General features: G+C 38.4%; 1 protein-coding gene across 2 annotated transcripts in view; it reads right to left on the bottom strand.

Annotated features, from left to right (window-relative positions):
• The window catches only part of SEC24D (SEC24 homolog D, COPII coat complex component), an 87,826-nt gene that overhangs the window by 48,761 nt on the left and 22,474 nt on the right, over positions 1 to 16,591 (bottom strand). For both annotated transcript variants that reach the window (XM_037509527.1, XM_037509529.2), the window contains exons 7-8: positions 14,906 to 15,017; positions 11,759 to 11,886 (exon numbers count right to left, since the gene is read on the bottom strand). In XM_037509527.1, coding sequence (XP_037365424.1) covers positions 11,759 to 11,886; positions 14,906 to 15,017 — 240 coding nt within the window. The remainder of the gene's footprint in view (positions 1 to 11,758; positions 11,887 to 14,905; positions 15,018 to 16,591) is intronic.

Here is a 16,591-nt window from a genome sequence, read left to right as displayed (position 1 = left end):
CATCTCTTGTCATCTCTCTCTCTCTTTCTCTACAGGAGTTATTCTATAGCTCCCAATAAACTTTCCTTCCACCTTTGTAAGCAGATAATTGTGCCTCCTTGTTCATACAGAAAATAGAAAACCAAAGCTAAGAATTATCTTGACTTTCTCCCCACCGCTAATTTACCTGCTTCTGCCCAGTATTTTCCTTACTCCTGCCTCTGCCTTCAATGGCAGAGGTTTCCTGCTCCCCTCCTGACTTCTCAGACACCTAGTCTAAATTGGGAGCTGGTCTCTTTCCTCCCTCAGGGAGGGCTTAGACAGCACAGCTGTCCAGTCTTATCTTGTGTGCTCCACCCCCTTAAGCCCCAATCCCACACTTGCATCATGACTTCACATTTCAGCCTCATTTTAAATTCTAAGACCCACAAAGCCCAGGTTAATAACCTATTTACTGTTGTGGCTCATACAGCACATTATCTGAGTGGGCAGGCAACTGTTTTTAAACAAACAAATACACCTATTGTGTGTCCAGACAAATATGCCCTCGTAGGCCCAGGGCCACAGACAATGACACTAAAGAAAAAGGCACAAGAAGAATCACTTGTGATTGGTGTCAACAAAATCTTATTCAAGGAAAAGAGGGCAGTGATGAGGAATTACCATCCACTGAATGACAGAGGGACAATTTCAATCAGAGGGCAACCTAATGCAACAGAAAAGTCGGGGGCATATGGGTGGCTGTAGGCAACCAGCCTTGGTCAGCTGAGATGAAGGCAGATAAAGAGGAAGATTAGAGGGTTTTTGCAGAGAGCCTTCAAAATCAAACTCTCTCTATCTCTCTGTCCTCTGCCTCTTCAAATCACTTGAATCACTTGTTATTATAAGGTAACAATTCTGACAGCAGTTGAGAGATTTCGCCAGTCACTGAACTCAAAGAAAGTCTCTGGGAAAATGATACATCTGGTTTAGGTTTGGAACCTACTTACAAATTAGTGAATTCTATCATGTTTTACAATTGCCATGAGGGAATTTTAGAATTTCTGCTTGTTTCATCATCACCTATATTTTATTCAACTTAAAGCTCTTATAAAATAAAATCAGAATATGTTTGAGTATTACTTCTAATTTTTAAATTAAACATCTAACTGAAAGTCTTCACTCCTTAGCAACATTTTGTAAGCTTCAGGTTCACCAATGATCCATCTAAATTACATACTTAATTCTCAATATTGTTGAGTAATAGCAAAAAAAGAAGGGGTGGGGGAGAAGCAAAAAAAACTAAAGTCTGAAAGAAGTGCAAATAAAAATAATGAAGAGAGGCATATTCAATATCACAGAAATCATATTTGGACTAGAGGTTGTGTCCTAGTTCCTTCATCACAGGTCAGGACTGGGCACAATAAATCCTAAAGTGCTAAGTCCATCCCTAAAGATGTACAAATAACCACATTAAGACATTTCTCTCTAGGAATGACCAAAGGCATCTTAAAGCAAACATAGCTGTGACCTTTCTGTCCAGGTTCCTGATACCAGGATGGTTATTTGGTAAGGTGGGCAAATCAGGCCTCTCCTGAAATCTATAAAAGGGTTGCTTCTGGTGAGAGGCCATCCAAAGTTCCAAAAGAAAAAAATAAATATATCAGTGCAGTTAAAACAGCACCATAATGTCAGTTTTCCTGAGTAGCAGTGCTATTCAGGACTGAATTATAAATGGACCATATGATTAAATCAAAAAATTAAAAAGGTCTCTTTGGTTGGTTATGTTGATGCAATCTTTCAAGTTATGGGTATATTTGCAAAGATCAGCATCATTTTTCTCTCTGGAACAGATATTGGACACACCGATCTCAAGGAATGAGAATCTTCAGGAATTTTATAGTTGAAAGACATTTTCCCATGCATCTTTTAAACTCTAACCTATTATAGGTTATTTTTTGTCTGACTATAGACCACTTGCAGAAGACATATTTAATTGCTACAAGAATACAGAAAGTACCATAGATGATTAATATATTGTAGCCTTTAAAAAACCCTAGGAATCAAGTTTGTTTTTTTCCATAACAAAATAATTGGCAGTTTTCTGTACCTCAAAGGAAAGTTGTAAAATACTTTAAAGAGATGAAAGAGAAGTAATATGCCTAGAGGCAAACTCCCTCTGTCTCTCTGGCAGAATTACAAGTTAGCTAAAGTCTTCCCTCCACTGGTCTCACATCTTCTTACCGTCAGAAAAAGACCATCAAAACATTTTTCAAGTCAAGTCTTTATTTAAATGACACCTTCTCAATCAGGTGGACAAGACTGCATGATTTAATCAGAAACCTGCAATCCAGCCCTCCTCTGGGCAGTCCTCTCCTACCTGCTCTCACTGTTCTTTCTCTGTACAGCAGATGATTCTCTTGTTACAAGGGTCACTGTATTGCCTCTTTCCATTAAAATACATGCTCCACAGGGCAGTTTGTTTTGTTCACTGACATATTACAAGCACCAACAGCCACATCTGGCAAATGTGAACAAATACTTGTCCAGTAAAATCCTTGTTTGAATAAGGAGCATAAACAGTCCTTGACCAAATGGACACTACTTATAAATGATCCCATCAAATAATAATGTATTATTGTCCAGAGGATGGTGTACAAGACCACTGAAAATCTTCTAAAATCTTGATGTGATTATAGAATTATAAAATGGATTCTACAAATAAATGTAGCAGAGAAATCAAATTACCATTTCCCTTTTCAGAATAGACACTGGCAGAAGCTATACATTTTATCCAAACATATCTGAAACTCTCTCTCTGAGAGTTTTTCAGAGTGGGAAAGATACAGGACTCTTAAGAGTCAAGAGTCCAATCTGCTGTCAGCGCAAAATGCTACCTGGTCCCCAGTCCTGATATAGAGTCCCGGCCCTAGCCAGACCATTTCCAAATGATGCAGCAAATTTTTTGAGTTCATATCATTTGGGCAAATAATCAAAAGCCATTGGAGGAGAAACTTGAAAACAGGGTTTTAAAATGTTCAGAAAAAATTTCTTTAGTTAAAAAATAATAATTTCCACATTATTTTTAACTAAAGAAAGCATCTAGAGCACTAAATATTTTGTTGATTTATTAAATATCAATCATGAGCCGGGAGGAGAGGGACAAAAACTTTTTAATTTATCAAATAATAACAAGGGACAATTATCAGATAATACATATTTTTGACTCTTATCCTTGACAAAAAGAGAAATGTAGATGTTTGAAGTGTCCAGGTAAAAGAATTTTCAATACTTTTCAAACTGTAGAGGACGAAAGTAGGGGATATAGCAAATGAAATGAACAAATCTCATTCCCATGGTAAAGACTATAATATACTTCAACTTGCCTCTGTAGTTTAGCTGAGGATCATGAAGATGATCTTTGTGGAAGAGTTTCATGATATCCACATGGACTAGATTCCTGACTATGGCTTTTCTCTTCTACATGTACACTACAGAAATAGTCTTTATGAAGGGCAGGGATGCTCTCATTTCTCCAAATAATGAATAAAATTTTAAAAATTTTAATCCATTTTAACAGGTATAACTCATTAAACCTTCCCCTTTCTTTTCTCTCTCACTCACACACTCTCTCATACACACACACACACATACACACACACACACACAACCCAATACTACATACGTACGTAGAGTGGTATGATAGTGACAGAAACAAAAATTAGAGCGGAGAAGAAAAGTGAACCCTAGGCTAAACTTACAAAGAATTTTACTGCCCAAGAAATTCCTTCAGCAACTGTTATCCTGTTTGGCACAGCTGTTTTATCTCTAGCCATACTTAAAGCAAGGGAAATTTGCAGTGAGTCCCCAAGTGGCTGTTTTCTATAAGAACATGTGTGAGAAATAAAATATTTTCTTTGATGTAGGACATGAAAATTCAAGTTAAATGACAGATGCCTGGATAAAGAAATGACTGAAATACAGGTCCTAGCCTTGCCTTTGCTCCTAGACTGCCAGTTCCTTTCTTTGTAACTCATTCAATATCAAATAGAGCATTTTATGCAAAATAGATGCTCAATAAATGTTTCAGTCTAGATCTGTATGGTGGAAAATCTCACAATACTAGACCTCAAGACTCTATTTTACTTTCATAGATAGGTGATATTATACAATGAAAATACCTTATTAAATATTTATTTAGCTCAAAAGCATTGAAGGAACTGTCTTAAGTCTCAGGTCTTGGGAGAAAGAAGAATCAGATCTGCTCCCTGCCATCAGGGAATCCAGTGGGAAAATGATATAATCAAAAACACAAATACAAATTTGCAAACGGTGGTACGAGGTATGTGTGGAACTACAGAAAGTGATCCTAAGGCATTTGAACTGAAATCTGAAAGTCGAATTAGGGACTTAACTGGTTAGAAGGATAGAATAGTGGGTAGGAGACTGAGGAAAATTATTTTAGCAAATGCCTCTGAAGCACCAAAAGCTATGCAAATGTTTATGTAATGCTGGTTGCTTATCATTTGATTAACAAAAGTCAATATATATCAAATGGCAGATTCCATGCAACATTTCTTTTAAAAAATGCACATGAGTTAACCAACCCTATCCATTTATATATGACCATAAATTGTGGAGTCCCTGTCAGCCGCCTCCTGCTGCTTCTATGGAGCCAGAATCCCTGAAGGGGATATGAAGATATTCCTCTTGTGTATACTTCAGGCAAATTTAAATTAGTGTCATTTTCATACATCTCCTCCTTGTAAGTACATACCCAAACATCCATGATTAATGTTCTCCAAGGAGGAATGTAATGTTGCACAATCAAAAAAAATTGTAACAATCTTGATAAAGATGATAATAAAAATAACTTTCATTTCTTATACTTTTTTAAACAACTAAGATTTCAGTGGCCTTAACAAAAGTCTATGTATGAGAGAAATGAGGCTCAAAAGTCCTTTTCAAGATCACACTACTAGAAATGGCAGAGTCAACTTGGAAACCAACTTCCTGTGCCTGGTGAATTCCCACCCTTGCCATCTTAATCATAATGATGCTAAGATCCTAATAAAGGGTTGCTTCCAAAATCACTTGTGCTTCACACACTTGGGTGTTATTTTTATTCCAGGAAACATGAAACTCCAAATTAAAGGTTTGCACAGGGTTTTCTTCACCTTCCCTCTTCTTAAGAACACTATTCTACTTACTAATCTTTTTTAGCCTTTTACTCAGCGAGAACTTGATACCTAGGAAATATTCAAATAAAAACTAAAATATTTGACTTTCTCATACTTGATCACTAAGTGTAAGAGTGTTCATTGATTCTAAAATCCCAAAAAATTTTAAAGGCACCAATGCTTCCAATGGAACATGACACAATGCTAAGTTGTTAATGAAATGTATTAATATTTTAGAAATGTTAGTGTGAAAAAATGAGGACCTTAGAATTGATGAAAATGACAGCAAAATGGCTGGAAAATATTTCATCTTCCCTCACAGATGCCCAGGGTTCAACACCCAGGGGGGCTGGTCTCCTCACACCTATGCTACACATGCCCTGCTCTTATGACCAAGCACACTTAGATTAACCAAAAATTTAGTCAAGGTAGAATGTTTTCTTCTAGATTCTTGTTTCTCCTAAAGGTACCAATTTAATACAAAAATAAAGATGTGCAGAAATAATTTTGTGATTGAGCAAATCAACTGGGTACATTTAGCTTCTAAACTGTAACTCAAAATAGAGTTCTAACAAGCTTTGCCCTGGCAAATGGAACTCTCCCTGTAAATCTATTATAACACTGTTCTAAAAAAAGGGATAACATTGTATTCTTCAGCTGCCAAACTTTTTCACAGTACTTGTTCAAAGCTCTATAAAAACAGTGGCCAAAATCTATAAGGGATAAGATTCTGTTCCAAAGTCACGTTATGCATTATTTTAAATGCATTATTTTTCCAAGTTTTTATGTTAAAACTTTTCAAAATACTGCATTAAAGCAAACAACTAAAGATAACAATTCACATATTGGGGGGAAAATAGATGCAGGCTTCTGAGTTTTCATTTAACAATAATTTACTAATGTAAGTCTTCTTCAAGTTCTTTGAAGGACATGATATTATATAATGGTCAGGTTCATTTTAGAACACATTTATCACTAAAGCTAGCTACATTTGGCCTATGTGTAAAATATGCATAATGACAATCTTGTTGTGTTTTGTTTTTATTTTAATTTTCACACTTTCTAATACTAAAAGTGCAACATAAATGAAACCACTTTTGGTTGGGTTGAGCAATTTATTGACGTGAATTTCTAATAAAGTGCAGGTGTGTTATAAATACATGTAATCCACACCAAATGTCCAATAAAGAGGAAAAGTGAGATCTAGCAGCCTTCTAGATTTGCATGTCACAGTCAGGTTTTTATCTCTTGGGAATGGATGTCCAAGGTCTCAAGATAAGACAGAGTGAAGAACAAAAGTCATTTCTTGGCTTCTATCCCCATATTCTACCTTTTGGTTACTACCTATTGCGCTTTTGAGAAAGTAGTCAGTATTTATTGTTCCTGAAACATCTTTGATCAAAAAAAAAAAAAAAAAAAAGCTACCTGTTTGGTTGCTTATTCTGCTCTTTATAATGAAATGCAACATATCTCACGAATATGTGACAATACACCAGCATGCATATTCATTTGATAGAATACACCTAGGACCCCTCAAATGATCTTTTCCTTACCCAGAGTTTGTAGGGAGATGCATGGGGTTGATAAGTAAAGTCTGTAGTCATTTAATGTAAGAAACAAATTGGCCAAAGCAGGATGAAAATTTTTGCTTCATTAGCAACGTATTTATCAACAGACTCAAACTACTGCCAAGGAGCTTCATAATTAAGATGTGCTATGCTAAAAATATTAGCAGAGAATGCCAAGATACCTAGAAATCAACCACCATTCTGTAGTTTGGTTTAACTTTGTCTTTGAAATGTCGATTCATTGTGAGCTGGGTATACTCATTCAATCAGGACCTGTCTTGTAAGTCCAGCCTGCTGCTGGATTCTGCATGTCTTTGCCTTCAGTGAGTACTAAGCCCAGCTTAAGCCTGAAGATTTCAGGAAAAGAGGTCTAAGAATGACATATGAAGATAATTCACAAGCTGGCAGAAGCAAGACGCCTAGTATTAAACTACAATCAGCAGAGGAAGGGATGCCATTTCTATGCTTAACCAAGTAAAACTTTATAAGCTCATTTACAGCCAGATGTAGTTGAAAGAACTTGGAGTTTGGAATCTCAAGCTCCAATAGCATTACGTTTTAGCTGTATGACTTTAAAAGTCCCAATACCTGTTGAGCTTCTACATCTAACGAATCAGGATAACACCCCTTTGAAAGCTGCTAGATTCCTGAAAAAAGCTTGGCATACAGACAAGATCCTACAGTGAGGCAGCATTCCCCTTTGATGCATTAAGCAGCAGTGTAAACTCTGCCAAACCTATGTCAACTCGTGACGGCAAGATTGGCTAAAATCAAAAGTCAAATGCAGAGCAAAACAATCCCTTCTGTAGGTGAGGGATACAAAGTCCACTCCTGATGTAATATGCTGGCACTGGGTTTATTCTCTGACAGTCGTTTCCTTTTTTGGATGTCAATTCTTTGACATCTGTTCCCTTTTCTTTCCAATGGCTTCTTTTTTATCTACTGAATCAATGAGAATATGAACAATCACTAAGAAAAAGGAATTTAAATACTACAGATAATAGGACAAACCTCTTTGTTCACAAAGTCATAACTAAGGTAAAACTTCCTGAACCTCAACTCCAGAGGAGGAGGTTATACTCCATCAGAGTCTTTTTCACACTGTACAAAAATTAGCTTTGTATTCCTACCTGTTCTCCAAGTCCTAGACAAGAGCAATAAGGATTGCCTTTCTATTATCCCTAGAATCCAACCCAGTTCTAGCACAGAGGAAACAGAGGATTATAAATCAAGCAAAGTTTAATGGCTTAGATAAAAGTTTATCTGCACTGAGTTAATTCAATAAGGAAAGAAATTACTTTGACTATTATATCCATTTATAGTCTTAAAAACCACACAGATATTCCTGGATCTAGCCACAGATGGAGTAAAAGCTTCTGCCATCTGGTTTATAGGTGAAATTATTTAATTTTATGCATAATTAGATGTGTATACTTGTTTGAAATATAAAGATATCCTATTTTAAGGAAAATGCAAAATTAAATTAATCACAATCCTGTAGTGCAAACCTCTACCATTTCCACCTCAGTTTTTCAAATACAGCTTCAAAAATAAAATCACAGATTAGTTAACAAAAGAGCTAACTAAATTATCAATTACTTTTGATGAGTAAATACCTAACAGTTATAGTGAAGGTGACAGTGGGTTTCATTTAGAAAAATAAAAATTCAAAATTTATGGTAAGAACATGAAATATTAAGCAAGAACAACACAGATATGCCCTTGGAAGTAACATATATCTCTAAGCAAATGCTCACGGGGAACATTCTCCAATCATAACTGCTTAGCTTAGGTTTATTTTTATAGGTCGTTGCTAACACAATGGCAAGCTTTAAAAAGTTCTGTCAAACAATAGAACTGGCTTTTAAAAACTGTACTAACTAATTCCTTTTGGTACATGCCAAATCAGGATATTTTTAAGCATACCTTTTTTTTTTAATTGCAGTAATGACGGCAATATTAGTCATATAAGGAAGAAAACCCTAAAATTTTACTAAACCTAAAAATATGCATGCCATTTATTATAGAGGAAAAGAAATGAAGATGCTATTCATATACAGAGTTGTTTTATACATGTAATAATCCACTGATCTAACTATAGGTTTAAGTATCAATATCAGTGTTGTCCCTCATTTTCTATTAACTATAATTGTTTAATTTTGGTTCAGGTTTGGATAAATAAATGTCCGTGTCATTTATGGATTTATGAGAGAATGAATGGTTTCGAGTGTAGAGACCAGACATTTGCTTACATGTTAAATTTGAGGTTTCTATGAGCCCCCAAGAATAGACTTCAGAAGGGCATTCAGATATGTGAAAATGGGCTAGGCATACAGAAATGAATGAATGAATGAATGAAAGAATGTGGGTAACAGTGGAGGGCTCAGATGCCATACCTCTTGGACTAGACTCCAATCCTGCTACTCAGTAGCAACTGACCAGAACACACTCTCTAAATCTGTGCCTCAATTTACTTATATCTAGAAGGGGATAATAAGTAGGTTAATGTGAGGGATAAAAAAATGAACAGGGGCCTCCCTGGTGGCGCCAGGGGTTAAGCACAGCGCTCTGAAGCTGTCCACAGCCTCTGAAGCATAAGTTCGATCCCCAATCAGCCAGGGAGCTACCCACATGGAGCAGCAGACCTCTCCTGTCTTGTGCTATTCCCCTCAGCAGTGTATTTCAGTCAAACTGCCTGTTCTCCTCCCCACTCTGTCTCTGGTGAATCCTCTCAACCCCTGCACCTCTGGTTTGTACCCCAGTTCTTGTTTGCATAAATAAATAAATCTAAAAGAAAAAAACAAGAATACTTATAAGAAGCTTTGTTCATGATGCCCCAAACTAGAAATTGCCCAAGAGCCATCAATAAAAGATGATATAATCAAACTGGAAGATACAAACAATGAGATACTCTGCAGTGATAAAAAATTTAAATAACAGCATAATGGTTCTCTAAAACATGATGCTAACAGAAACTCACACAAAAGAGTGAACACGTGTTCTGTAAGTCCATAGGAAGACCTAAAACAGGCAAAACAGGATGAAAAAAAAATCTGAAAAAAGGTTGGCAGAGAAGGGGTTGTGAGAAGGGGTGGGAAGTTGACTGGGCAGGGGCATGAGGGGACAGTAACATCCTACACTATGATAGGGGTTTGAGTTACACAGGTCTATGCAGGTGTCAAAACCCATGACGCGCACATTTTACTGTTAATGACTGTTACCTCAAGAAAAATAATCTGCAAGCAAATATTGGACTCTGATTAGTGATATGCATGATGGAGTATTTAGGGAGAGTATACCAATGACTGAAATTTACTTTGAAATAAAAAAGACGGATTGATGACAGATGGATTGAACTGTGATAAATTAAGGACAGTTAAATGTTAATGGGAGAATCTGGGTTGCAGGTATACAAGTATTCACTGTAAAATTCATTCAAATTTACTGTATGTTTAAAAAAGTTCTGAATAAAACATTTTAAAAAACTAAAATGCTTCTATGTTATTTAAAACATACATACATATCACAGATGGCATGAATAGTTTTGTCAATCCATATTGGTCTATTTTGCTTTTATGGAGCATAGAAATTTTAAAGAGTTATTTATGATCATTAAATTTCAAGGACCATCATGTAAGAGATCATGCATACAGTAAGAACAGACTAACAGTACTTCTTGAGTTACAAATGGGTCCACTAAGGGCCTCCCTGGTGGCGCAAGGGGTTAAAGCACAGCCCTGTGAAGCTATCTGCAGCCTCTGCAGCACTGAATTCAATCCCGGACCGGCCAGGGAGCTTCCCAGATAGCACAGCAGACCTCTCCTGTCTTGCCTGCTCCTCCCCTCAGCAGTATATTTCAGTCAGTCTGCTGTTCTGCTCCCTGCTCTGTCTCTGGTGGATCCTCTCAACCCCTGCACCTCTGGCCTGTACCCCAGTTTTTGTATGCATAAATAAATAAATCTTAAAAAAAAAAAAAAAAAACAATGGGTCCACAAAGCATAACACTGGCTTTTAGGAACACCCCATTCAATGCCCTCCTCTACTCCAGGTCACTCTAGCCCTAAAAGAAGACTTATGTGTAGGTGGAAGCCATGTCTATGTGGACACCGGCTCTGTTCTCTTCCCTCCAGCATACCACTTGACCCCCATACCAGCTGGCATGGCCAACCCAGGAAAGGGGCCAGCTCTGCTCTCTCTTGCAGATGTTCTGCCTCTTGCTCAGATGGTGCTAGGCGTGCATAACACCAGCTGACCTCAAAGGATCATGGGAGCTGGGCTGAGAAAGAGAATCTGAGGTTTCAGCTTTTAGTGCAAAAAATGCAACCAGAGTTCGGCCAAGCCCACTGGACCACTGCAACAGGGTTAAGGTCAAAGCTCCAGCCAGACACAAAACTCTTTTTCTCCTTCCCTTTCACCAGCTCTGCCACAGCACCCAGTGTCACCCCTGAGTGCAGTGGGTGTCCGCCACTCAGGGGCAGCAGGTGGAGGAACAGGGTCAGTGCAGGGGGACATCTGATTACCTCACCAACTAACAGTATCCTAAGGTCAGAATGGGTCAATATTCACCACTTCTTAACTGTTTATGTATAGAGTACATCTTACCTAATCAACACACACAGATTTCTTTACCTTGTGCTTTCTAATTATGATGCTCTTAACTAAGATTTATGAGCATCTTGGTCCTGTGATTATTAAGGTGGACACAGTCAGATCAAGGAGCTTTAGGCTCTATTTTCCTGGGCCCTGAACTAGGACGGAAGGGCCTCCCAAGAGGCCTCGGTCTTTATCACCATGCATCACTCCACATTTTCTGTTTGTGTGCTTTGCTACAACAGTTCCCAAAGAGACCCAGATTGTCAATGCTTGGTGTTTAGGATGCCAGAAAACACAGCTTGTCACATCTTTGTTTTCCTAATGACATGAATGACGAGATGTTTCTGCAGTATAGAAACAGACTATTTTCTATTTATAACACATAATAATGTGAGAGAAAATAAAGATAAAAGAAGAATTTGGGAACCACTAGACTGCTATTTCTTTTACTACTCTTACCTCATTTGATGGAATTGAGGCAAAGGGTTTGATGACAGCAGCTAGTGGGAGCTGAGCCTGCTTGGCCATGTCCGATGTGCATGGGAAGCAGTAGGTCGTGCAGCGGATGTACCGGGGGCTGGCATTGCCTGGAACATCAAATAACACACTTCAGACAAGCTTGGGAAAGTGTCTGCCCTGTTATATTTAATTATGTATCATGGTGTTTGTGACAACATATTTGTAAGACTGATTTGTAAGACTATATAATTTCTTATAAAAAGGCAGTCTCATGCAATTCTACAATTTATATTCTGGGTACACAATAATATTTTGGAAAATAAAGCACTCTGAGTTGTACTGCAAAAAAGTAAATAAATAAAAGAGGTGCTTTAATTATTCTTATTCTCTGTAATCAGGATACTAATATGGCCAAGTGACAGACTTGGGAGATGTTCAGAGTCAGTGGAAGAAATAAAGCAAAGATACAGAAACAAGAAAGGATCAAGAGCTTTCTTCATCCTTTTCTATCAACACATCTGTTGCTGGGAGGGTGAGCATTTGTGCACCACTTCAAGTCAGCAAGTGATACTTGTCAAATATGATTCCATTTGACTGGGCTTTTCTATAAATCTAGAAGCTGAATTTAGAGATGAAATTCTACTTGCAAGAGAAATATTACTTTTTAAAAACACCTTCATCTGTTTTCATACACATTTGTTCTCCTCAAATACCTTTATTTCACAGCTGTATATGAGTATTACAGCCATATATGAGTATTCTCCTCAAATACCTTTATTTCACAGCCATATATGAATATTCTCCTCAAATACCTTTATTTCACAGCCATATGAGTATTAACCATGGCCTGAAGAATATCTTTGAATCATTAGAATGACTCATATAAATTTCTGAAATAAAATTACAGTACATCCCCAAATCAAAAGGACATACTCATCAAGTATTTATTGAATGTCTACTAAGTTTTACACACTGCCCTAGGTGTTTCCTTCTGGAGTTTAAGTTCTTGCAGAGGACATGGACAATAAATATTAAGCTGAATAAATGAGTAAATTATACAGGCTATTAAAGGTGATAAATGCTACAAAAAAATGCTACCTGGTTAAAGGTGTCTTAGTGGAAGAGATTGTGATTTTAAATTGTTACAGGCCACGTCTTAAAAAAGTTAACACTTAAGAAAGACTCCAAGGAGGAGGGATTTGCCCTGGAGGGAGAGGAGTGGGGTGTGCCTGGTCTGCCAGGGGAAGTGAGGGGGCCTGTGTGGCTGGACTGGAGCAGGTGGGAGACACAGCAGCTGGCGAGGGGCTCAGAGTAGCAACAGGGGTCACATCAAGTCAACACTTGAGATACTTTTAAACCCTCTGGCTTTTCTGGAGGGAAACAGAGAGGTGGGGCCACGTTTTAAGAAGAACAGTGTCATGATCTGACTTGATTTCCCTCTGCCTTGGTTAGAGCATGGACTGTGATGGGGAGGGAAGAATCAGAGAGACCAGCTTGGAGCCTGTGCCAGGTGAGCCGGCAGTGGTAGACTCCAGCTGACAGCAATATGTGTGACAAGTGCCCAAGGCCTGGGCATCCTCTGAAGGTGCGTGGTTCACTGTTGACATGTATGACACCTAAGGTGTGAAGATGGGAGATGTGAGAAACAGGGAGAGTAGTCAGGCAGGACTCCAAGGTGTTCAGTCTGAGCTACCAAAAGCATAAAATACCTTAACAAAAGTACCTAATTTGTTGCAGAGAAAATTGCACAAAGCGAGAACCGGAGACATGAGGGGAAAGGGGATGAGTTTTGGTACAGCTGAGGCAGACGTAAAGAAGGAAATGAACAGAAGATAAGGCTGGTTGGGAGTATTCTTTAGGTTATAAAAAGCCTCAAAAATGTTTTTATTGATTCAAAACACTGAAAAAAAATAGAAATTGAGAAAACACTTATATAACACTATTAGATTGAAATGAGATTGCTGTTTTTGTAGTCAACAATGATGAATAAAAATCATCAACTTCATGGGCCTCCCCTGGTGGTGCAGGCAGTTGAGCACCGAGCTGTGAAGCTGTGCCCAGTCTCCACAGCACCGGTTGATCCCAGCCAGCCGGGGAGATACCCATATGGCGTGGCAGACCTCTCCTGCCTCACCCGCTACTCCCCTCAGCAGTGTATTTTGTCAGTCTGCCTGTTCTGTTCCCCGCTCTGTCTCTGGTGAATCCTCTCACCCTCCTGCGTATCTGGCCTATACCCGGTTCTTGTACAAGTAAATAAATAAATCTTAAAAAAAAAAATCATCATCTTCATAGTGTTCATACTTTACACAAGGCAAGAATACCAGGGTTCAGAGAGTTGAGATGAGCAAGCTCATGCTGGCAGTGAGGAGGGAGCCTGGATTCACATGCAGGGGTGCAAAGTTCCCCATCAGCGCACCTTCTGCCACAGTGTGCCTCCAGCTCTGTAAGGACTGTGCAGCACAGAGAGAGGTCCCCGCTCCACCTGGCAGGCTTGACCACTCAAAGAGACAAAAATGCATGTTTGCACCCCCACATTTTGCTTCTAGGAATGAGTACAGGATCCATTAAAATGGCAAATTCAGAATCTGACACTTCAAATTCCATCAGGCTGTATTTTAACTTGCCATGAACAACAGAATAACATTTTCTTGGAAAGATCAAACCCATATGGGGGAACAAAACTATTAAACTGACAGCACAGACAGGACAGTCAGTAGAGGCAGAGCCCAGTCTTTTCTTGTCCCAGTAGAAAAGTAGTGAAACAGAACCCAAAATTGCTGAAAAAATGCAACAGGGGCAAGACCCAGGCCTACTGACTTTGCCAGTGTCCAGCCTCAACTGCTCTGCTTGTGCTGACCTTCCAGGGTAAATAAATTAAACCAAAGCAGGGCATGAACTAATTTAAAAGCACAAGTGGAAATCATTTTCTTAAACTGAGAATTCACACTATCTTACCAGATACTAGCTAGACTTCTAAAGCAGCAAGCAGAATTGGTTGGCAGAACTTCTTTGTGTTGAGTGATTACAGCAAGTCAGTCTCGCTCATCAACTCCTAAGGAGTTACCCATTAGTGGTAACAGTGCTGTTTGTTTTTTTAAATGGCAAGAAATTTCACAATCTCAACTAAAACTATAGCTGGAGGGTTACCTTGGTCTTGTATCACACAGTCTGTGGTGACCAGGGGCGGGACCTGGCCTCTGATGTTGGTGGCATAAACTTGCCCTCCTCTGGCAGCTCTGTCACTCTCGATCACCTGGATCTGATAAGATACCGGAGCAAGTTAAACAAGATACCAGAGCAAGTTAAGCTAAGACTTTACCCAAAATTGTCTCCCTCCTGCTCATGTTTCACAATACAAAAACAAGACATTTCCTATATCCTTTCAGTTCATTTCAGATCAAGGTCTCATTGAGAGTCTACCATGTCTTTAGCTGCACTTCTGTCTACTTTCTCAATAAAGTACGTGTCACTACTGAGACCACTGGCTTCCCAGTTCTATTCTGTAACACTCTGAGCTCTGACGTTAATCCTTTAGAGAGCTTTTTACTCACTTTGTTTACTGGAACCAGAGATAAGTGTTTTTAAAAGATTCTGATAGACAGCCTCCCTGGTGGCACAGCGGGTTGAGCACCATGCTATGAAGCTGTACACAGCCTCTGCAGCACGGGTTCGATCCCTGCAGGCCGGGGATAATCCCACATGGTGTGGCAGACCTCTCCTGTCTCTCCCACTGCTCCCCTCAGCAGTGTATTTGTCAGTCTGCCTGTTCTGCTCCCAGCTCTGTCTCTGGTGAATTCTCTCACCCTCCTGTGCCTCTGACTGTACCCCAGTTCTTGTATAAATAAATAAATCTTAAAAAAAAAGATTCTGGTAGAAAAAGAAATTGAAAATAACTTTTTGAAAGAAAACATTTTCCTGTAATAAAACTCTAAAGGGCTAAAAATGACTAAATTTTAAAAAATGTGCAATAATAAGCTAACTTTTTTCTTCAAATCCCTCTTGATCTTCAGTTTGCATTTCAAGTCTCTCACCCCCACCACACCCATCCTCTCTGAGACATGAGACCAACAATATTATGTATTCCCACGTTGGTTTTGTCATTGTGTAGATAACAGAAGGAATAAAAATCCACAGGTTTTGTTGACTAATTTGGAACATGTTATATTTCTCTACATGAAATGATGAAGAATATAAACATAGAAAACTGATACATGAAATTATGAAGCATACGGATATACAAAATTGTTTTACTGCTGTAATTTGTCTAGGGATGACAAAAATGAGTTAAGAAAGAGTTCTAATAATGATCTTTCTGTTTATCTTCACCATTCCCTCAAAAGAGACACGAGACAAGGTAGTTAAAAAAAAAAGGGAATTAAAAAAAAAGGCAGGGGGGAGGGGGAAAAAATAGGTAAGTGCACAGACTGGAACAGGTAGCTTTGAAGGACATGCAGGTTTTTATATTCCTAAAGAAATTATTAATAATATGGAACTGTATTCCCCCAAATTCTGAAAAGTTATCTTCACCATTTTCTCCTCCCATCTTACCCAATCCAGGCACCAACTGGTAGTGATATCGATGGTTTTATGGAACATCAGATAGATTTAGTCTCTCTTGAAATCTATACTTTTCTGTCCTTCTAATTTCACAGGACTTGAATTATTACTGAGGACTTATATATTCTATACACTTATTGTTCTCTCTCTCTCTCTCTCTCTCTCTCTCTCTCTCTGCACACACACACACACAAGGTCATACATTCTCTATACTCCAAACATAACTACTGTTTGGCACAGATGAGGTTAGATGTGAAGAGACATCAAAAACCATTA

The sequence above is a fragment of the Talpa occidentalis genome, unplaced genomic scaffold, assembly GCF_014898055.3.
Source record: "Talpa occidentalis isolate TD23 unplaced genomic scaffold, MPIMG_talOcc4v2.1 talOcc4.13, whole genome shotgun sequence".
Classification (NCBI taxonomy): domain Eukaryota; kingdom Metazoa; phylum Chordata; class Mammalia; order Eulipotyphla; family Talpidae; genus Talpa; species Talpa occidentalis.
Note: the sequence above shows the minus strand (reverse complement) of the source record. Positions and strands in the feature narration are given on the sequence as shown.